Raw genomic sequence first — 24,371 nt, 5'->3', positions numbered from 1 at the left:
AGGGAGTTCCTAGTGATGTAGACCTGCCCCTTGCTGTTGCTGGTACAATTCTCTACCCTTTGTCCTTCTGTTCTTTCTGGATGTAAGTCCTCTTGTCTTTTGTTTTCACTTGCAATCTTCTGCGAGTTATCCTCTAACTTCCTGGGGTTTTAAACTCTGGCTACCTCATTTACTCTTCTCCTCTTCCTGTAGGACTAGCTGTTCTTCTTCCTTGTCCTCCCACTTTCTGTTACTGCCTGCTGAGCCCCTTCATTTTCCAACTCAGCAAACCTGTTCCTCTGCTCTATTTCTCCTTCACTAGCTGGTCCTTTCCTCTGTCGTCTTCTTGCAGTCACATACTTCCACTGGCCACTTTCTTCATCCAGAAGTCTACCTTCACAGTTCTTCAGTCCAGGGTGCATCTGCAAGATTTGAGTTTTCCCTTCAGCCTTCTCTCTCCTTCCCTCCATTATGTGTTCAAATCCCCTTCAAAACTCAATCATCATTTCTACTTGCATCTCCAAACCTCGGACCATCTCTTCCATCAGATCTATCAGGCAGCACTTCATACAAAGCATCTTTCAGACACCCACTCTAGGATAATGTATACCCCGCCATTTCCACAACCAGCCATCTTCATTGTCTCTTCCATTTCTTGGGTCACTACCACTGCTGCCTCTGTAGCCATCACAGCCTTCCCTCCTAAGCTCCCATTAAGGAAAAACAAATCACACATACACAAAACAAAAACAGAATACCACACACTGCCCCCCCTACCCCCAACTCCTCCTACAAATTCCCACTCGAACTCCCCTGTTTTCAGGTCTGTTTGCTGGCATCTGTGCCTCCTCCCTGAGTCTTTGCTTTTTGGTATGGAAGCTTGTTCTCCTTGTCTTTCCCGTTCATTGGCAGCTGCCATCACAAAAGAAACCAAAGGGGGAGAGGTAACAGTAAAAATATTCATAACTTTTAGAAGAGACAAAGTGCTTCCTATTGGCTCATTTTGTTGTGGGGGACAGGGAGGAGGATGTCTGTCAAAAAGTCTTGACTAGTTGCATGATGGCTTCACTAGTTGGTAGAGCCTCGCCAGCCAGGATTGCCAACACCAGGATATCTACCAACTTGTGAGAGCTCTCAGACAACTCTTCTGCCTGAAATTCAAGTACAGAGGCCATTTTTTTAAAAACATCAGTGCGCTCTGTAGTCCTCCAGTGAGTAACTTCATGGCTCTATAGCCTCATCTGGTGATGAAGACAAGGATATTCAATTGATATCTGAGGTGGTGGCTGAGGCTGCCCAAGTGAGTTCTGGCTGCTCGGTACTAGTCTTGGTACTGGGTACCAGAGAAGGGTGATCTTGATGCCTGGAACTGGTCTCAGCACCAGATACTGGGGAATGGTTCTCTTGTTGCTGGTGTCTGGTTCACTCTCCATGACTGCATCCAAGAAAGTTGAAAGGAGGACCTGGCTGGAGGGGGAAATGCCCCAATGGTCACCAAAATGGCCACTGACGGTAAGCTGAGGGCCATTGCTGGAGTTGCTGCACAGCCCGTGCTCCCAACAAATCTGATGGAGGGATGTGCCATCTCCCAGACATAATAGAGAGGACCTCACCTCTAGGTCCGAGGAGGAGGATGCCTCTGACAGAGGAGGGGCCAATCCCAATGGAACTGGTGAGAGATAGCGCAAGCCCAGGGATGGCGGTAGCAGGGAAATCACAGGAGGCTTCCCTATGGACAAGACAGGCCTCTGCAGAGGTTTGGATGGCAGTACTGCAGGATCTCAGAGTGGCGAGGTATGAGCACCAAATGCAGGCTTTCCGCTGCCAGTGATACCAGTACCAAGAGGCTAAGCAAATCTTTTGCAGTTGCACATGCCTCTGATGTTGGTGCAACTGGCACTGTCTCTTGGCTCTACAAATGTCCTTCAGAGGACAGACTCAACAGACCTGGAACGAGCTTCAGAGACTGCAATCCCACCTTGAGAGATGATGAGTGTTCTAGGGATGGCCTCTCTCCCAAATGCTTCGTGGAGTGTCTGCCTCTGTCTTACTTCGATACTGAAGCGGAACCTGAGGAAGGTCTGAGTCTTTTCTTCAGTGTCAGGCAATGGGACCAAAGAGCCAGAGATATCACCGGCGGTGCACCCCATAAAAAAGTAGAGGTTGTTGGTGTGCTTTCCCCATGTGACGACGCCAATGGGGGTCAAAGTACTGCTTCCATAAGCAAACACTTAAGTCTCACCACCCTATCTTTTTATGATCGAGGCTTGAAACCTTTACAAATGCGACATTTGTCACTGATGTGAGATTCTCTGAAACATTTCAGGCAGGTTGGATGCAGGTTGTTGACCGGCGTAGGCTTTGTGCAGGTTTGGCAGGACTTAAACCCCAGGAAGTGAGGCATTATTCCAGTATTGGTCTCAATACCAAAAGAGAAAAAAGGTCAAAAGAGACCAAAAATGGACATCTAGCCCTAAAACTATGTAAAATTGACTAAAACTAACCATAACTACTAACTTACAAATATATACAAAGAAGAATGAGGGAAGTGCTTGACTTAAGTCTGGAATTGTTCCAACAACTGTTACTGGCAGTACGAAGGAACTGAGGGGGAGGAAGGCAGCTCCGCTCTCTTATAGCAGCATGCAGTAGCACGCAGCAAAAGCAGGCACTCAAGCCATCCCAATGGGTACCTTTGAGGGGGGGAATCTCTGACATCTGTGCACAGGGAGCACACATGCCTACAGTAGATTTGACATATGCAATCACTCAAACTTGATGATATTCAGAAAAAACAATGTCAAGGCAGGTCCTGAAATTATTTTGAGTTAGCTTCAGTAATTGTAATTTATTTCTACATCCCCTAATATCCCATGCTATTTCTCTCCATATACTATGTACTTTACCTCCTCTCCTATATTTTCCTCTTTCTTCGCCCACTTCTCCTCACAAAGACCCTCTCAATACCATAAAATAAAATCAATATTGCAAGTCTAGCTTAAAGCAATCAAAAGAGTTTTTAAAAGAAGAAAATAAGAATTACCTTTAATAGTTTGGAATGTCCAACATTTAGAACATTTATGACAGCTTTGCAACTTGGTCCTTTAATCTGCTCAATAATAAAATTGAATTTAGCAGACATACGTTTCCAGTGTTCTAGTTCAGTCAATGGCCCTGAATCGTCAGCTTCTTTTCTCATCTGCTCACTCTCAATAAGAACCTGCAATCAATAAAATAACTTTAAATATAAAACAAAGTTTGTATCACTAGTTTAGATATTTCTTACTCTATGTAAAGAAATGTTGCTAATCCGACAGTAACTATGTTTTTTCAAGATGTATTGTCCCCACAGATTCCACTCTTGGTGTGTATGCACCCCATGAACATGAGACTGGATTGTTTGGAATGGCAGCTTCCACTGGAGGTACATGTACACCCTATGCACCCTTCTGCTTCCCATAGTAGAAGGTATAAAGGGCAGGGAAGGTCATAACCCATGCTTAGTTCATTAGCTAATTAGAATCCTTCAGAAGGAGTACTTAAATCAGCCAGGACAGAGAGCTGGACATAGAATCACAGAATCATAGAAATATAGTGTTGGAAGAGACCTTGAGAGGTCCTCACATCCAGTTGCCGGCACTGAGGCAGGACCAAGCAAACCTAGACTATCCCTGACAAGTGTTTATCTAACCTGTTCTTAAAAGCCTCTAATGATGGGTGTTCCAGAAGCTCCCTTGAAAACCTGTGTTTGATTATAGTGCTTGTTTATTCTTATAATTGTAAAGTTTTCTAACACATAATCTAAATCTCTCTTGATGCAGAGTAAACCCATTATTTCTTGTTCTACCTTCAGTGGACATGAAGAATAATTGATCACTATCATCTTTTATAACAGTATTCAATATATTTGAAGGCTGTTATCGGGTCCCTCCTCAGTCTTCTTTTCTCAGGATTAAACAGGCCCAGGTTTTTTAAAGTTTTCTCATAGGTAGGCTTGGTAGGCTTCAATTTAAATCAACAGATGTTGGTAAACTTCAATTTCAGCTGAAACATTGAAACCGATGAAAAAACAGCCATAGGTAATAGTAGGCACAAGTGCAGCCTCCCCTTATACTTGTACTTGCAGGGATCAGGCAGGTGTCACTGGCACTGTGGCAGCTCAGAGAGCCCTCTGCAGCACTGTTGTCAAGGGAAGGAGAGAGTGAGAGGGCTTCTTGGTCGGCCACAGATCTGATGACACTGGATCCCTGCAGGAGCAAGATGAAATGGAAGGCTGAACAGTGTTATAATGTTTAGCCAGTAGATAGCATTGAGTGTAACATATCTTATTTAAGCTAACCTCAGCCACACCTGCACTACATTAAAGGATCTTATAGTGGACATATCTCTGTTGTATGACCTTAGGAAGGAAGCTCTGTAACCAGTCCATATCTGGTACAAAAGCCTGACGTGCAGCACTGTGTACAAGGTCTACATGACATGCTGTTAGAAGTAATGTAGTGCAAGAGGAGAACAGAAACAGAAGGAACAAATCAACACAGACTGCAGACAGAAGGAAAGAAAAGCAACAAAGTTTGCATGATCTCATCAACATGCCACTTTTCAATGCCCCAGAGAACTTCAATTTTTACAAAACTTTCAGAATACACAGACTGAAAGCAATATTTTGCAAGATTTCACATTGCAACCAAATTCCACAAGGAAACTGGACGTACAGCAAGGTATGTTCTTTAATTTATGCTATGGGGAAGAAGGCTGAGCATATCTTTAAATCATTCACCTTTACTGAAGACTGTGACAAAGATGACTATAAAAGAGTTTGGGCACTATTTGAAGCATACTTTACACTGCCAAGAAATAAGGTTTATGAAAGAGCATGCTTTCACCAGAGAATTCAAGAACCAGGGAAAATGCTGAATATTTTATAAGAATTCTGTATGCACTGGCTATGGTGACCAGACAGCAAGTGTGAAAAATTGGGACGGGGTGGGGGGTAACAGGAGCCTATATAAGAAAAAGACCCAAAAATCGGGATTGTCCCTATAAAATTGTGACATCTGGTCACCCTAGCACTGGCTGAAAACTGTCATTCTATGAATGCAAAACATGTAAATATCAGAGATAGGCTGATTATTGGGTTATCAGATAAAAGCCTTTCACAGAAGCTACAATTAAAAACAGACACTTAACACAGAAAAAGGAAAAGCAGTCTGAGCTAGCAAAACAGAAAAACCTAGAGCAACTTCTCAAACTTGAAAAATCTGAAATTAAATTAGAAGCTGTAGATGCTAAAAGTAATTACCAAAAGTCTCCTGAGACTAAGAGGACCAGACTTAAACCAAACAGCAAAAAGCATTTTAGACTAAATACACAAGAAGTAGAAAACATCACAACTCAAGATGTGTGTCCAACTAAAGTAAAATATGTAAAACATGCATAGAATATATAAATTTTGCAGCTTATTAGAATCAAGAGCCATTGTTTCTGGAATCTATCACGCCTGATGGTACAGAGCCTGCCTGGAGAGTGAACTGAAAAGACTATTGACTTTAAAATTGACTCAGGAGCAGATGTGACCATCATCTCAGAAGGGACTTACAATCACTTTCAATACCTCCCAGAGCTGAAATCATGTGACTCAGCCTTGATTAACCCTGGAGTATTCTGAACTGCACAAGCCAGTTCATCACAGAAACAATTTACAAAGACAAAAAGCTATGTATTCAGATCATATATGATCAAAAGAGCAAAGATCAACAATCTTCCCAGCTGCATCATGGCAGCTATGATGGGCCTAGTGAGAAAGGTGGAAGAACTCAATGGAATATTTGGTGATAGTGAACTTTTAAAAGAAGACTAAGTACAAATAACAAAAGGCAATGCTAAATCATACAGTGTACATACACCACACAATTCTCATTACTTCATAAAGTGGAAACTGAGTTAAAGAGAATGGAATAGGTTGGTATAATTGGGAAAATCTCTGGGCAAGCACCCTGGTGTGCCCCAATAGTACCAGTTATAGAGAAAAATGGAAAAATACAAATCTGTGTGGATCTTAAAAGACTAAATGAAGCAGTTGCGACTGAAAAATACATCCTCCCAATACTGCATGACTTGGGAAAGGAGCTACAGTATTCTCCAAACAAACACTTGTGGCATAGATGGTGTACTGTTGCAACAACATGGATCTGTGTGGAAAGCCAGTTGCATTTTGCTCTTGCACACTCACAAAAGCAGAAAAACTATACACACAGATTGAAAAGGAGTGCCTAGCAAGTGTATACGTATCTCAAAACTTCTACAGATATCTGTGTGGATTGGATGCTTTTACACTGATAACAGACCATAAATCACTTACAACCTTCATCAATGGAAAAGACCTGGATCAAGCACCTCTAAGGCCTGGTCTACACTACGCGTTTAAATCGATTTAATGGCCGTTAAATCGATTTAACGCTGTACCCGTCCACACTACAACACTCTTTATATCGAAATAAAGGTCTCTTTTAACATCGATTTCGTTGTACCCACCGCTAAAGAGAGTAGCGCTAAATTCGATATTATCAGTTCTGATTACGTGAGTGTGGACGAAATCAACTGTTCATACGGCCTCCGGTTGTATCCCAGGGCAGCCTGACTGCTTCTGGACAGCAATCTAAAACTCGGATGCAGCGGGCAAGGTAAACAGGAAAAGCCACGAACTTTGAATACATTTCTTTGCCCGCGTGAAGCTTCTGATCAGCAACACGGCTGGCGTCATCTCAATCGAAAAGACACAGCGAGACCGATACGGGAAAGAACTATCTGATCGCGCTGTATGGGAGGACAATCTTTGTATTCCAGCTCGTTTACCAGAACACAAGCCAAGCTTTGAATAAAAATCAGATACACAGCGCTGCCGTACAAGCGTAGGAAGCAGAAACTCAATAGGACGTCATGGATGGAGGGTATGGACGCTCGCTCATCTATCCACATCCACAGCAGTCTCTAGAATTATTGCTTCTTGGCTGAGCTCCAAATGTGAGGTTCAAACCAGTGTCTGGCTGTTTTCAGGAGCTTTCTCAGTTTCTTTCCCCAACTGAAAAAAGTGAAAAATACATTCTTGACTACTTTCACAAGTGTCACCCTATTTTGTCTACGATAGTGCGTAGACGTGATTGCTACAGCCGTGAAGAGCAGTACATCGTCTCCTCTTACTCTCCCCTCCCCCGGGTAAACCTGGTGCCGAAGGATCTGCACCATCCTCGAGAACCCTAGCCTAATAATGCTCCACATCGAGAGGCAATTCCCCTGGTATCGCATAAGACAGAAGGGCTATAAAGCAGCTTTTCATAGAAACTGTGGGGTGAATTTGATAAGCAAATGGGATTGACCCTTGAATGGAGTCAATTGCCTCCCTTATGGTCTTCTAAAAATAAGATCGTCTGCCTGATCATAGCCCCGGAGCTTGCCTCCAAGTGCCCCCACTCACAATTTTATCTACTAACAGTCCTGTTTCTTATTCCTGTACTCTTACATACTTCAGCAAACCAAAGGGAGGATGGAACCTGCCACGTTAGCCCCAAGAAGGTTGAGGAGAGGAAAGCAAACGGGTGCCGGTTCTGCAGGGCAAAACCCCTGTGAAACTACACGGGAAGCAGTCTGTGCCTCTGATACACTGGATCTCATTACACTTGCTATATTCATGGCAGACTATCTTATTTTTAAAACAATAAGGAAAGAATTGACCATTCACGGAAGTCAATCCCAATTTGCTTTAAAAATTTTCAGCCAGGGCATCAATGATACAGCGAACCAGATTAACACGAGAGGGAGATTAACCGCCTCTCATGCCCATTTACTCCGCGTAGACGGTACACGAACGACCGTTACCACTTGCTATCATTGCAAAAGAAGTGAATGCTTCGTGTAGCGCTGGAGTTCGCGTCCTCTCGCGGCAAATCCAGTAACACATACGGTGTGCCGGAAAAAAACAGCGAACGTGCCTCCCATGGTGCGCGCTTGGGTCGTGCAGGCAATCCAGGGAAAAAACAGCGGAAAGGAATTGTCAGGTAATTGTTCCCAGCGAAGAATGACTGACGACATTACCCAGAAACCCCGCCACATTAACATTCACCCCTGAATTCCAAAGCCGGGGGGGAGACTGCGGAACTATGGGCTAGCTACGTGAAGTGCTACCAATGCAACGCTTCAGAAAATGCGTTACCTGGAGCCCAATGGACCGCAAAACGCGAATTTACTGTGCCTAGTGTGGCCGCAAGAAATCGAAATTATAATATCAGTTTTATAAAACCGATTTTAGCAAATTCGATTTTATCCCGTAGTGTAGACGTGGCCTAAGATTCCAATGTCTACCGATAAAGTTAATGTAATTTAACCCAATTGCTAAATACATTCCTGGGGGAAAATGTGGTAGTAGCAAAAAGACTGTCACAGACCCGAGCATCACACTTAACTACCTGTGAACTTGAAAATTACATATAGGCCTATAAAAGCAGCAGAGAATCTTGTGGCACCTTATAGACTAACAGACGTTTTGGATCATGAGCTTTCGTGGGTGAATATCCACTTCGTCAGATGAATGACATTCATCATGATCCAAAACGTCTGTTAGTCTATAAGGTGCCACAGGATTCTCTACTGCCTTTACAGATCCAGACTAACATGGCTACCCCTCTGATATAGGCCTATGTGGATGCATAAAGACCAGTGTCAGAAAATAGACTACACTAGATACAACAAGTAACATCGACAGACACAGTTTCAAGAAGTTCTAAGTTACATTAGGGGTGGGTGGCCTAAATATCTAAGGAAATTAAGGAAGTGACAAGAGTACTTTGCAGTACGTGGACAAATGAGCCAAATGGACTTGTGATGAAAGGTGACTGCATCTTATTTCCAAATGAAATGAAATGAGAAATCCTAAACCTCATCCAAGAAGGACATCAAGGACTAACTAAATGCTGTGAATGGACTAACCAATCAATGTAGTGGTAAGGAAAGAGCATGTGAAGTGAAGGTGAGGAGAAATGCTGCTTTCATGGATAGGTGTACGTAGGAGCAGGTTGCCGTGGATTCAAATAGAGAGCTGGTGAGACAGCACAAAACTAGTCTGGAATCCCAAGATGGGGTGAGGTCTTGGACCTGAGGGTAAAGGTTTTGAGGGCCCTTAAGAAATCTTTTTGTTAATAGTTGGGTAAATATGGAATGACCTTCTATCTTGGAATGGAATACAGTAATGGCAGCCAGATGTACACGAACTGAGCTTGTGAACAGTCCTGATCTTTTAAGTTCTATAATATACCCTAGAATGAATGGTAAAGGAGTGTTCATTGCTGGGACATGGTTGGTATCACACCAAGTCCAGAATCTTTTCCATTTATGCAGGTAAGTATAACAAATTGTGGCACATTTTCTATTTAAAAGAATCTCCTTTACCTCTTCCAAACAGCTCAGCTCTGGATCCTGAAACCATGAAGGAGCCATGCCTTCAGATGGAAAAGTTCTCAATTTGGATGGAGGATTTGGCCTGCATCCTGCAAGAGGAGGTGTAAAGTCAACTGCAGGGTGATTGGTGAACAGACATTCATGTACATGAGGTAAAGATACCGTATCTGTCATGGGCATGATGGAGCTATGAGAATGACTCTGGTTCATTTCATCTGTACCTTGTGAAGCACTATGAGCAGAAGGGGAAAGGGTGGAAAGTTGCTGAGTAAGGGTGCATCCCATGTATGAGGAAGGTGTCTCCAGAGATCAATGACCCAAACCCACTCTTGAGCAGCATTGTGGACAACTGACATTTTCAGGAATGACGAAGAGATCTGTGCCTGGGAATCCCCAGCAGCTGATTATGTGTTGTAGGGTTCTTGTGTCTAACTCCCACTCGTGGACTTGCGAGGATCTCCTGCTTAATGAGTCTGCCATGGTGTTCTGGTGTCCAGATAGGTATGCAGCAGAGAGAAAGGAATAGAATGGAATACCTTTTGTTGACGATTTCTAGAACCCACTTGTCCGAGGTGATTTGTCGCCATGATGTGTAGAAGGGGGTCAAACGGTAGACAAACTGATAGGTTACTGGAGATGGTTGTAGCAACTGGACCTGGCGAAGACATCTTGGGGCATCAACCAAATTTTCAAATTTGTTGTTTGGAAGTGGATTGGGGGGGTGTAGTCCCTTGCGCTAATGTCTGTCTGCGTGTAGGAGGAGGTCTCTGTCACCTGCATTGTGTCATACTACTGCTGAGGGGTGAAATGTGGAGGTTGAGGCCTTAGGGTATGTTGATATCTACCCTGTCTTCTCTTCTGTGCTGGTGAATGTATACCAAGTGAATGCAGCATTACTCTAGAATCTTTTAAAGAATGTAGGACTCATCCATGCACTCAGTGAAGAGTTTAGATCCTTCGAAGGGCAGATCTTTCACAGTGGTCTGCACCTCTCTGGGGAACCCTGAGAGGTGAAGCCATGAGGCTCATCTAATCATCACCAATATTGCAACAGAGTGGGCTGCCATGTCTGTGGCATCCAGAGATGCTTGCAACACCATGTGGGCCAGAAGTTGTCCTTCCATCACCAGTGCCAGTGAGATTTGGGACCCGTTCCAAATCCCTAATCATTTTAGTTGCCCTTTTCCGAACCTTTTCTAATGCCAGTATATCTTTTGTGAAATGAGGAGACCACATCTGTGCGCAGTATTCAAGATGTGGGCACACCATGGATTTATATATGGGCAATAAGATATTCTCCGTCTTATTCTCTATCCCTTTTTTAAGGATTCCTAACTTCCTGTTTGCTTTTTTGACTGCCGCTGCACACTGCGTGGACATCTTCAGAGAACTATCTATAATGACTCCAAGATCTCTTTTCTGATTAGTTGTAGCTAAATTAGTCCCCATCATATTGTATATAGTTGGGGTTATTTTTTCCAGTGTGCATTACTTTACGTTTATCCACATTAAATTTCATTTGCCATTTTGTTGCCCAATCACTTAGTTTTGTAAGATCTTTTTGAAGTTCTTCACAGTCTGCTTTGGTCTTAACTATCTTGAGGAGTATCATCTGCAAACTTTGCCACCTCACTGTTTACCCCTTTCTCCAGATCATTTATGAATAAGTTGAATAGGACTGGTCCAAGGACTGACTCTTGGGGAACACCACTAGTTACCCCTCTCCATTCTGAAAATTTACCATTTATTCCTAACCTTTGTTTCCTGTCTTTTAACCAGTTCTCAATCCATGAAAGGATTTTCCCTTTTATCCCATGACAACTTAATTTATGTAAAAGCCTTTGGTGATGGGCCTTGTCAAAGGCTTTCTGGAAATCTAAGTACACTATGTCCACTGGATCCCCCTTGTCCACATGTTTGTTGACCCCTTCGAAAAACTCTAATAGATTAGTAAGGCATAATTTCCCTTCACAAAAACCATGTTGACTTTTGCCCAACACTTTATGTTCTTCTGTGTCTCTGACAATTCTATTCTTTTCTATTGTTTCAACTAATTTGCCCGGTACTGACGTTAGACTTACCGGTTTGTAATTGCCAGGATCACCTCTAGAGCCTTTTTTAAATATTGGTGTTACATTAGCTATCTTCCAATCAATGGTACAGAAGCTGATTTTCAGGACAGGTTACAAACCATTGTTAACAGTTCCACAATTTCATATTTGAGATCTTTCAGAACTCCTGGGTGAATGCCATCTGGCCCCGGTGACTTGTTACTGTTAAGTTTATCAATTAATTCCAAAACCTCCTCTAGTGACACTTCAATCTGTGACAATTCCTCAGATTTGTCACCTACAAAGTATGGCTCAGGTTTGGGAATCTCCCTAACATCCACAGCAGTGAAGACTGAAGCAAAGAATTTTTTAGTTTCTCGGCAACGACTTTATTGTCTTTAAGTGCTCCTTTTGTATCTCGATCGTCCAGGGGCCCCACTGGTTGTTTAGAAGGATTGCTGCTTCTAATGTACTTAAAAAAATTTTGTTATTACCTTTTGCGTTTTTGGCTAGCTGTTTTTCAAACTCCTTTTTGGCTTTTCTTATTACATTTTTACACTTAATTTGGCAGAATTTATACTCCTTTCTATTTACCACACTAGGATCTGACTTCCACTTTTTAAAAGATGCCTTTTTACTATTTCCTTTACATGGTTGTTAAGCCACAGTGGTTGTTAAGAAATGGAGTACTCCACCTCTTCCTACTTGCTAGAAATGGGTTGTGTGGTCCTCGGTGGTGAAGGACAGCGGTGTAGTGTCTCCAGGGAAGAGGTATGAGCCATGGGGAGCTTGGTACAGAGAAGCAGTGACTCTGGAGTGTCAGGAACAATCTGGTCTCTTTGGTATAGAAACTCCTATGGTACCAGTAGGAGCATCATTGGCACCAGTGACTGGGCAGAGACTGAGGACATCACTGGTGCCAAGAATGAAGTGCATTCTCTTGAGCGAACTGTAGATGGTGCCAAGGGTTGCATTGGTGCTGAGGGCTTGGTTGGTGCTGATGACTTGGCTGGTGCCGAGGGCTTGGCCAGTGCCAAGGATTTGGTCAGTACGAATGCACTCAAAGTCGTTTTAGTTGAGGCAGTCAGTGCTGATTTCAAAATCTTTGAACTGTTCTTCTTGATCCCAAGTGACAGTGTTCCTAAATGTAGTCCTGCATGTTTAAGGCCCTTGGACCTCTCCCTAGTGTTGGTAGCAGAGACGCCTGGGTGGTTTTAGGAGCTAAGTCTCGCCCTGGAACATATCAAGGCTATCGACCTCACAAAGGATGCCTTTCTTTGAGGCAGCTCCCTGATGGGTGAGCTTGGGGCCCCTTTCTTCTCATCTGGGCGGGAGAACCTAGATTTTCTGTTAGTGGTGTGCGGTATGTGGGGGTCAACCAATGACTGTGCCAATGATGGACTACCACAGAGGAGAGGTATTGAGACCAGGTTCTGAGGCTGGTTGTAGTGAACTCTCCATTCATAAAAATTTTAGTCTCAGTTCTGGATCACGCTTTCAATTTGAGGCAGTGGGTGTACTTTTGTGATACATGCCCCTCACCCAAGCAACATACACACCATGAGTGACTATCTGTTGCTTACGAGGATGGCCTCACAACATGAGAAGTACCTCTTAAACCCAGAGGATCTGAGCATAGTCCCCAAGAAGGGAGAACTTTTTGGTAGGGAAGGGCATAGAAAAAAGGAAACCTATGCCAATCTAAAAAGTAATGGAGAGGAAAGAGCAAAGAGGAAAAAAAATTAAGGGGCAATAAGAAAAATAAAGGAAACAGCTAATAACTACCAAGTTACAATGGAAACACTACTATTACTAAAGGTACTATAGAGGTATGAAGGGCTCTTCTCAGGATTTCATCCCAGACCAAGGGTGGTTGAGAAGGAACTGAGAGTGGTTGGACTGCACAGTGCTATAGAGATAAGGCTCACGGCGTGAGATGGGCAGGAGCGCATGGGGTGGAGCACATTGCTACCAAAAATCTCTGATCCCAGGCAGAGGGATGCTACCACATCTACAGTGGAGCACACATAAGGACACTACTTGAAGAACTTCTCCACCTCATGCTGTTAGATCCATTTTGAAAATCAGGTGTAGGTCCTGCAAGTTGCTGGTGGACATTTCGGCAGCAATCTCTGAACTGCCAAATGCATCTCTTGGAGGGGGATGCTGACATGCCAGCTGTGACACAGTTGAAACTGCTCAGACCTGTTGTGTTAGCTGTAGATTCCCCCTATATAAACCAGTGCTTCTAGAGCAGAGTTACAAGCACAGATTGATGCAATCTCATTATCATCCAGACCTGGTACGACCAACAGTGGGTACAAAACTTTCACATTAAGAAGCAGACATTTCTGGAGGTTTGTGAAAAGTTTACGTCCACCATCCTGCAACAAGACACCCACCTTCATGAGGCAGTCCATGCTGGTCCAGAAGCAGGTCACTATAGCCATCTAGAAGCTGGCTACCCTAGACTGCTACATGTCTGTGGCTAACCAGTTTGAAGTTAGCAAATCAACTGTGGGGATTGTTGTGGCAGAGGTTTGTGAGTTGATCAGGATTATAATATATCCAAATGTGCGGGCTTCACAAATGGTTCTGAAATAATTGCTGGTTTTGAGAGAAAGGGCTTCCCAAACAGCACCAGAGCCACTGAGACTAACGTGCCTATAGTTTGGCCTCTGCAAGATGCGCATGAGTATATAAACCACAAAGGGTTCTACTTCATTGTTAAGAAGCCCTGGTCAACCACAGAGCAGAATCCTGGACACTAACATGAGATGCACTGGCAGGGTGCTCTGTAGATCAGGGCTTTACGTTTAAGGACAAGCTAGGACATTATTTCCACTGAATGGCATTGTTATAAATGGAGTTACTGTCCACACTGTTATTCTAAGGCACCCTGCTTAACTCCTGTTGCCATGACTTATGAAACTGTATCCTGATTTCAGAAGAGCTGGCAAAGATGTTCAGTTACACACTTAGTAGCTGTAGGATGGTGGTGAAACATGCATTTGGCAGATTGAAATCCCATAGGTGCTGCCTTCAAAACCATTTGGATGCCCGTGTTGCCACTGCAGTCTGCACAGTGTCTACAAGGACAAGGGAGAATCTTTTAATCAGAAATGGACCCAGGACACTGCTGGATTTCTGAACTGGTACACACAGCCAGATAGTGCACCTCTCATGACTGGTGCTAGATCCACAAGCACAACAAAAATCAGGGATGTTTTGTGCTCCCACATAATGGATTTGCATGGTCCAATGCATGAGGGGGAATGAAATGGTATTTGAGGTTGTGCTGCGGATGGGTGTATGGCAGCTATAGGGTTTTTTTTCAATGTATTATTACGTATTATGAATTTTATAAACACTTCCATGAAATATATGGAGATATGTATTTTATCAATACTGGCAATGTATTGCAACTCAAAGTTTATAGATTGTTGTGATCAAACTTTGTAAATTTTTATTATGAAATTTGAGAATGTACATGTGATGTCACTCATTACAATCTGTGCCACTTTTAAATTACACATAATAAAACTTGCTATTATAGTTTTGTGTGCTTTATTTTATATAGATATTTACATATCACTGTAAGAACCAGAAAGGCAGATTGGCTATTAACACACATACAAACAACAAGCAAACGGTGCCAAAACAGTGAAAGGTGCATGTCCTGAAATGACATGTCCAGCTATTCCTGGGTCTCCCCTGCCCCCTGTTCTCCTTGGCATTTCTCGTGAGTTTTGCATGCGTGGACTGCAACTGGACTGGATGAATACACAAGGTACATTTCTCTGTTCTATGTGCTACTGTGTTCATTGCCTGTGACATGGTCCAGAACCCCCTGAATTGAGGAAAGGCTGCATAGTCTGCAGGACACAATAGCACTGAAGGGGCTCAAAGTGTGGGGCTGTAGCTGAAGGTGAGGCCTGCAGTCTGATAGCTGTGAGCACAAGTAACTGTTCAAAGAGCTCCTTCTGCTGCACTATCTTTCTTCCTAAACCTGTAGTCATGCTCCATGAATCTCTCCACGAATCTCATGCTGTGCAGTTTCCGTCTCTCTTTCCACTCTTCTTGCATCCTCATCTTTTTGATACTCCATTTGGTCCTTCTGGAATTCAGTCTGCTGATTTATTTTATCTAGAAGCTCTCCCATCCATTTATCTCAGACTCACTCTCCCTCCATGCCTGCAGTAGGTGGGTCCACTCCTCCAGGCTCCCTGTGTTTGTGTGTTTAGTGCCATGTGTTTGCCCTGCTGAGGTGGAAGAGCCTTGAAAGGAAAAATATCATGATAAAAAATTACATTTCCACTCTATAAAATACTGCTTTAATTCTAAGTCAAAAGATGATACTTTTTATCAATGAACTTTGTTTCATTCATACAAAAAACATTGGCCATTTCAGACATCCTTTGGAGCAGCACTGAAAACCATCACACACCATGGTAAGACAGAGATATAAAATTCAGTTGAAATCTACATATCTACATCCCGTTCATTTATTCTAAAGAGGATGACTTATAAGTGATCTAGTCACTAGTTATGATTTTTCAATCTTTCAGGCAGGGCAAACTCTAGAGAATACTATCATTCTGGGGGCCCCTAAGTGGAAGAATGAACTACTGCTCCAGGCCAGTGAAAGACAGCCATCCACGTATGCTATGGAGATATTTAGGTGTCTAGTGACAGCCAATCTCATCTTGGAATGGAGGGGGCTTATGAGTTACAAGGGTGGCTTAATAAGCAATGGATGAAAATTTGTGGTAAAAATCAACAAGACGCTGATTCAGCATGGAGATACGGTACAGCCTCCTTACAAGCACCTTGTGTCCAGGCACAAACGTGACTGGTTGGCATGGGGACTCCTAACACAGACAGACAGCAACCCTCCTCGTAATTTGGACCCATATTTTAAAGTCAGCTATAGACCAAATATACACAGTATGGTTTTGTTTGGACTCATAACACCCAAGGTTTTTTTGGAACTCAGTTTCAAGGCAGTCCAGGACAGTGCAGATGTGGCTGATTTATGAGGTGTGTTGTATCACACGGGTAAGGTATGTGAGGCTATTAATTGTGGCGCCTAAACCATACTTAATCAGCGAGTGTAGCTGAAGCCTGGCCTGACCTGAGCAATTAAAATGTGGAAGGAGGCCTCATTGCTTGGAAGACAGATTTAGGCACACAGATCACTAGGCTGAAATAAATAGGTCAGTAGGCTGAAAAGACAGAATGTCTGAGCCAGCTAAGTTAACAGGGTGAACATCCAGTGAACCATTTACTAACAGTGGACAAGATAAATTAGGAACGTATTCACAAGGAAAAGAGTAAGTTAAGTGTGGACAATGCCTGGACATAGCATGCTGTACAGGGACTGGTTGCTGCAAAGTAATCAAGACAATCCATAAACATGTGATACAGTGTACAGTAAATACAATGTAATGTATAAATGTATATAAAAGGAAGAGGTTTTCTAGGTAATGTTGAATGTATGGCACATCTTACACCCACCCACGCTTGGGTCTGATCAACTGAGCATAGCTTTGCAGTATGTCAAATAAAAGAACTTGAGTGACGAAATCTGGAGTCTTGAGTTTTTGGGATCCCAGAGAACTGGATGAAGTGTTCTCCAAGAAGTGGACAAAGTTTCTGGATAAGACAAGTGAAAATATCTCAGAAGGAATCCCAACAGTGAGGAACTAGTAAAAATGTTATGATAACTGCTTAACCTTTTCCTTTCTGGGTTGTTCATTTTGACTCCTACATGGTGTCAGAGGAAAAGGGGGTACTAGTGAATGTCATAGGTTTTACACTGATCAGAAGCCCACAAAAACCACGGCTTGTATTAATACTTCATAGGGCCATAAGCCATAAATCATTCCCATTCATATATTAATAAAAACAAACATGGTGGCAGAAACTTACCAGGCTCTTACTCTGATGCCTGTTCTGAAGTTACCTGCTTCCCAGCTGTAGCTGTCGCAGCAGCACAGCTTCAACTGTTAGCAACCTCAGCATCAGGGTCACTTCTTGCCCTTCCTCCAATGATTAACTCTTCCCCAGTAATGCCTGTGATCAAGAGCAGGGGGGCTATAAGAGTGCCATCTCTGTTCAGCAGATTGTCATGCAACACTGTGGGCTCAGTGCTCACCACGGTTCCCAGAACCCAGCTGAATTCCTCATAAAAGAGGTAGGAAGACAAGAAGTTCTCAGAGGTGCCATTAGTATCCTTAACTTTGCAGCAGTCTACATTCAGCCACTTCATTCACTTTCTGCATTGTTCTGCTGTCCAGTTTATCCTCAACATCTCCAGATACTTGGATATAGCTTTGAAGACGTGATCCTTTCTTATGTTCTTGCTGACATCAAATGTCTTGCTCACCTTCAACCAGAAGTTAACCAGAAACGAGCTGTGTCCCTCTGGCCACCTAGCAGCATGCTTCATCTTTGTGCCGGTCATAGCTAATATATGTTAGGGTTGACTGTGTTTCCAACTGAGCAGTCCATGTGGAAATGAGGAGTTAAACACCAAGCAGCTATATCTGAGTCAGGAAGTTGCTTCCAGTTCCTGGAAAGCAAGTGGGAAGTTTTGGGATGGAATGGCTGGAAAGTACACCCAAGAAGATTATGGGATAGTGATGACAGATTCTCCAGACCTGAATCTGCCAACCCAGACTTGAGCTGCGTCCATGCTGCAAAATGCCTGGGCTTTGACCCACATCAGAGAAGGACTTGGTCTCTAACCAATCCCCCAGCAGGGTCCAAGGACCCAAGTACAGAGGGGTTACTGGCCCAAGTCAGGCTGATTCAGGGTGACCAGACAGCAAGTGTGAAAAACGGGGATGCTTTTTTTTTCGGGGGGGGGGGTATAGCTGCCTATGTACGATAAGGCCCCTAATATTGGGACAGTCCTGATAACATCAGAACATTTGGTCATTCTAGACTGATTTCTGTGTGGATGGAAGTGGGGCGAGGGCTTAAACTTGGACCGGGCTTAGTGTGCTGTGTAAACATAGCCACAAATTTTGTTCCTACGTGCTTGTCTCTTGTACTCCTCCTTGGCAATTGGTGTGTTTCTACTTTTTGTAGGATTCCTTCTTGATTTTCAGGTGATTAAAGAGCTCCTGGTAGAGCCATATTGGCCTCTTACTATTCTCATTCTCTTTCCTTCACATCAGGCTACTATGCCTTTAATATTGTCTCTTTGAGAAATTGTCAGGACTCCTGAACTCCTTTTCCCTATATTTTCTTAACATGGACAAATATTGGCAAGGCTGTAAGAAAATTCATCAACCCTAAAATAGCTGCCCTCCTGGCTACCCCCACTACCTTCTGAAACAAGAAGTTGTCCTGAATACATTCTAAGAACTTCTTGGACATTTTGGGTTTTGCCTTATTATTTTTACTACAGATGCCTGGGTAGTTAAAGTCCCTTAAAACACAGGTCTCACGTTTTAGACATTTCTGTTCCTTTTCCTACAAATGCCTCCTCCTCCTGATTTGTTGATCAATAATAGACCCCTACCATGACATTGCCATGTTTTCCCCCCTTTTATCTTCACCCAGATTTTTAACTGGTCTGCCTCCCACCCCCTGCAGGACCTAAGAACAAGTGTATGTATTATTGATATATAATGCAATATCACCTCTTTTTTTGCTATCTGTCCTTCTTGAACAAGCTATACTTCTCTATACCAATATTCAGGTCATGAGATTTAACCCACCAAGTCTCAGCAATACCAGTTAAGTCATAATTTAGCTTGTCTACCTATACTTCAAGTTCTCCATCTCTATTCCCCATACTCCTTGCATTTGCGTACAGACATTTAAGTTGTTAATAGATTCCCCCACTGTTTCCTTCTTGCTGTTCCCATGACTATCAGAATTTTCCATTCCCCCTCAAATATCTAGCCCTCAGTTAAGTTCTCCTTTTTATGCCTACTTGTAGACTTTTCTCATCTGCCCCTCTGAACCTAGTTTAAAGCCCTCCTTACCAGGTTGGCTTGTCAGTGTGAGAAGAGGCTCTTCCCCTTCTTGGTCAAGTGGACCCTATTTCTTCCCAGCAGTCCTCCTTCCTGGAACAGCATCCCATAAGAACATGGCCATATTGGGTCAGAACAATGGTCCATCTAACCCAGAATCCTGTCTTCCAACAGTGGCCAATACCAGATGTTTCAAAGGGGAATGAGCAGATCAGGTCAATGATCAAATGATGATTCTTGTTCCTGAAACAGCCTCCCTATGATTCAGGAATCCAAAGCCATAACATCAACCCCATCTGCGCAGCCATGCATTCATCTCCAGGATCTGTGTCCCCCTGCCTGGGCCCTTATCTTCAACCAGGATGATGGACAAGAACACCACCTGCACACCTAACTCCTTCACCCTTGTTCACCCAGACCCCTCTAATCACTGCTGATCTGCTCAGGGTCACACCTGGGGGTATCACTAATACCCACATGAATGAGCAGCATGGGGTAATGGTCAGAGGAGGGATAAACCTCAGCAATCTTTCTATGATGTCTTGGATATGTGCTCCAGGCAGGCAGCACACCTCCCGAAACATCAGGTCAGGTTGGCAGATGGATGCCTCTGTCCCCCTTAGAAGGGACTCCCCAACAACCACCACCTTACATCTCCTCTTGGGTGTGGTATATTGCAAAAGTGCCAGTGAAGGAGAATTGTGTCTTCCCCAATGTCTTTGCTGGTGCCCAGATGGGTAGTACAGAATCCTCACTGCAGTCCCAGTACTTGGTGGTGTGTTTGGGGCCAAAATGCTTGACACCATGGCAGTCAGTGCCAAGATCATGGGGTCTCTTTCTGTGTTGGTCGCAACACGGTTCTTATGCTTAGAGGAGCCAGTAGGTGCTGACTTTGGTTTGGATACTAAGGACCTGCTATGGGAATCAACCTTAAGACTTCTCAATGCCCAAGTGTTTGGAAAGGCTTTCTGTCCCTGTTCCATGCAAGGGAGTCGGTACTGGCTCTACTCATTAGAGTGATATTCCCTGTGGCTACACTACAATATCATCTCTGCTGTGGCTGATGCAGAAGACTTGTGTGAGGCAGAACAGGAGCTCAGGATGGCATCACAGCTAATTGGAGTCCTGATCATGTGCAGCACGCACAGTGTCAGTATTTCTCTGAGGATCTTCCCAGTCAAAGGCCACTTGCATCAAGCATTCCAATAGAAACAGCTTCACCTTTACCCTCTGGCCTTCTGGGTCCTCTTTGAAAAGGACTTACAGATAGAACAGTGTGCCAGAACAAGTCCCTTGCCAAGGCACACCAAGTATGGCCTCATTGACTGAGATGGCAGCATCACAATACAGAAAGATCTTGAAGCCCAATGACTTAGGATCTACCATCTGAGTTATATACAGGTGGGTAGCTCCCTGTTCAGTGGGAGTATGTGCATGGAGGGGTAGAAATCTCTCATGGAGGGAGGTATGTGCCAAGGAAAGACCCAGAACAGAGTAGAAAACCTACCTCTACTTCTAACTAGGATTGAAAACAACAAACAAACAAAAACCAGTCAAACAGCAAAGAAAATCTAACTACTAAAACTTTAAACTTGAAAAACTTTCTAGTTCCTCGCAAAGAAAGGAATGTGGATACTGTGGGTTTCATCTAGTAGGCAGAAGCAGTAAAAGGGAACTTAGCATGCTTTGCAGCCACTCTGCCCTTTATATCCTCTGTTGCAGGAAGCCGGATGACACAATAGGCACAGGCACAGCTCCAACAGACACTTCTATTCAAACAAATTTGATCTTGAACACATGGGGCATACGTCCATCAAGAGTGAATCCATGTGAACAATCACTTGAAGATTAAGCATTATTTATATAGATACTCTAATTCCAAGGTTAAAACTCAAACATTAAAATCTCTTCTTGTATGCATTTGGTTTCTCATAATGGAGACATCCACCAGGTGGTATGAATCACAAACATCGTTAGGCTGAAGATTATATTTCACACTGATTCCTTTAGAGGCTGGATCAGGCATTCCACAAAGCACTAAGGCGCACATTCCAAAGATATAAACACTAAAAAAAACCACCACACACACTGCTAATGGCAGAAAGACAGTCCTGATTTAGAAAATCATCCCTATTCAGGACAGCAAATAATCATATGTTCGATGTGAAGTCAATGGGACTTAAACAAGTGCTTAAGTGTTGTCCTAAATTAGGTGGACTAAAGCATGTGCTTATATGGTTTCCTGAATCAGGGACTATTAGTTTTGAAACTAACTGATAATTTATTTTTATTTTTAAGAGAAAATAATGAGGAAGAGATTGTTTTAATTAGTAATACTTTTTTAAAAGGTTCCTCTCAGCTAGTGGATTTAGGCATTCATATACCAAGGGAATTCGCAAGCCCTGCAGCTTGAAGATGCTGCAGGACCTATTTCACCTATAGTAAGCTGCCAACTAATAACATCTAAGTAGATAGCTGATATGGACTTCAGGGGGAAGACCTGTAGCTAGTATTATAAAAGAGCTACACTGAAGTCAACAGAGCAATGACAATTTATAACAGCTGAGGATGTGCCCCCGATATTTATTTCATGTTACCAATATCTTATATAAATAGAGATCTGTTACTTGATATTTCTCATTTATATAAATATATTAGTAAGATGAGAAAAATATCTGGGGACAGATCCCCAGAGTGTAAATCATCAAAACTGAATCCACTTCCGCTACTAGTATTTAGATAGATAGATAGATAGATAGATAGATAGATAGATAGATAGATTTGAAGCCATCCGACTGTAGACATAGTTGGCCTATGTTAACATATGTCCTCCTTGCTGTTTCTCTTTTCCTACTGTCCTCTCCTTCCTACTGTTTGTTACACTCACTGCTGAGAAACTCTTGTTTCTAATTAGATTGTGACAAAGATAGCAAATGCTTGTATAGCACTTAGTACAAATGGACTCCAGACACATCCTTAATTGTATACAAGAGGATATAAATGTTAAAACAACTTACTTGTTCAATCTGTTTATACCATATCATAAGCACTTCCTCTAGTTGATGAACAGTATCAGAATTAGCAGCTGCTGCTGTCACTTCCTCAAAGGACTGAAGTTTAGAAAAGTCAATGTGATCCATCTTTTTTAACTCAACAGTTCCCTCTATGCTTACTCTAGCACCTAAAATAAAGCAATTAAAATACAGAACATACTCAGACTCAAGTAGTTGTTTCTACCAAGGTGAACCACTTCACTTTGGGAATATAAGCCAATAATTCATCTTGCAATATAATAATCATTTTACAGTCTCACAGGCAAAAGACCATGTTTTTCTGAAATCTAATTAGACCCCTACATTAAAAATTTCATATCAATAAAACTGAAGTTTATCAAGTATGTAATAAATCCAAATATATTTCTTTTTTACACTTGAGTTTTTTATCATTTTATTCTTCCTTGTAGAATTAAAGAAATGTTTTCCCATATTTATAACTACTCTACTGCTTTTAAAAAGTCATTTTAAGCAGAATGATTGTTTACTCAATCTGATTCTTACCGTTTAAAAATGAAAGATATCTATTAATAGTTTCTATGAAATTCTGTTTTTCAGTTGTTCCCTGTGTGGTTTGACTTAAAGTACCCCAATTATTTGTTGCAAGGATAGCTGGTAGAAAAATATTTGCTAGCATGTTCCTAGTACCACGTAAAAGTCCTTCAGTTGCATCTAATACACAAAAGTATATGTCCTGTAAATGTAACAACAGAATGATTATTAGCAATGCAATCAATTATACTGAAAACATGACCACATTTTTCGAACATACAAATCTTCCATATAAATCCATTACATTTCTGACTACAAAAAGAAATGGTTACTCACCCTGTGCATTAAATGTGGTTCCTTGAGATGTGTCCCCCTATGGGTGTGGCACTCTAGATTTGCTATCGCTTCCTGCATCTTTGATCAGAGATTTCTCTTAGCCATGTCTGTTCATCCCATATATTCATGCTAGTCAGCCTCGTTCCCCATGCTATTGTTATATAACACTGTGCAGGTGAACCACCCTCAGTTCCTCCTCAACCACAAAGCATCGTAACAGAGACCTCTGAAGCAGAGGGCAGGTATAGTGGAGCAACTGTAGAGACATACATGTCTAAGAACTACAGTTACTGCACAGAATGAGTAAAAAACGGTTACTCACCTTCTCGTAACTGTTGTTCATGTCCATTCCAATCAGGTGTGTGCGCGAACACATGCACAGTATCTAGAAGATTTTTCCCTTAGCGGCATCCATGGGGTCAGTTAGACACCCGCTGGAGTCGCACCTTCATGGCGCTCCATAAAGGGCCCTGCCAACCTACCAGTTCCTTCTTTCCGGCTACTCCAATAGAGGGGTAGGAGGGTGGGTATTGGAACAGACATGAACAACACATCTCTCTATCTATCTCTCTATCTATCTATCTAAATACTAGTAGCAGAAGTGGATTCAGCTTTGATGATTTACACCCTAGGGATCGGTCCCCTGTTTTTTCTTCTTCAAGTGCTTGTTCATGTCAGTTCCAGTCAGGTGACTCACAAGCCCAAGTTCAGGAGGCAGAGGCAGAGTTGTCCACTGATTGGAGCACTGCTTGTCCAAAGGCCGCATCGTATCTGGCCTGCTGGGTAATCACATAGTGCATGGTGAAAGTATGAATGGAGGACCATGTCGCCGCTCTGCAGATTTCCTGAGTGGGAACCTGAGCCAGGAACACTGTTGATGAAGCCTGCAGCAGGTGCAGGAACTTCCACCAGGTTGCAGCACTCATGAATGCAGAACATGATCCATGACAAAATGCATTGCGAAGACACAGGCAGACCTTTCATTCTGTCCGCCACTGCCACAACTAACTGGACGGATTTTC

The 24,371-nt window shown here is 42.8% G+C and overlaps 1 protein-coding gene across 1 annotated transcript in view; it reads right to left on the bottom strand.

Moving 5' to 3' along the window:
- The window catches only part of DNAH8 (dynein axonemal heavy chain 8), a 621,721-nt gene that overhangs the window by 549,626 nt on the left and 47,724 nt on the right, over window positions 1-24,371 (bottom strand). Inside the window, exons 7-9 of the mRNA XM_075064269.1 lie at window positions 23,026-23,215; window positions 22,486-22,649; window positions 3,023-3,199 (exon numbers count right to left, since the gene is read on the bottom strand). Of these exons, the coding sequence (XP_074920370.1) occupies window positions 3,023-3,199; window positions 22,486-22,649; window positions 23,026-23,215 (531 nt within the window). The remainder of the gene's footprint in view (window positions 1-3,022; window positions 3,200-22,485; window positions 22,650-23,025; window positions 23,216-24,371) is intronic.

The sequence above is a fragment of the Chelonoidis abingdonii genome, chromosome 3 (genome assembly GCF_003597395.2).
Source record: "Chelonoidis abingdonii isolate Lonesome George chromosome 3, CheloAbing_2.0, whole genome shotgun sequence".
In the NCBI taxonomy this organism is placed as follows: Eukaryota; Metazoa; Chordata; order Testudines; family Testudinidae; genus Chelonoidis; species Chelonoidis abingdonii.
Note: the sequence above shows the minus strand (reverse complement) of the source record. Positions and strands in the feature narration are given on the sequence as shown.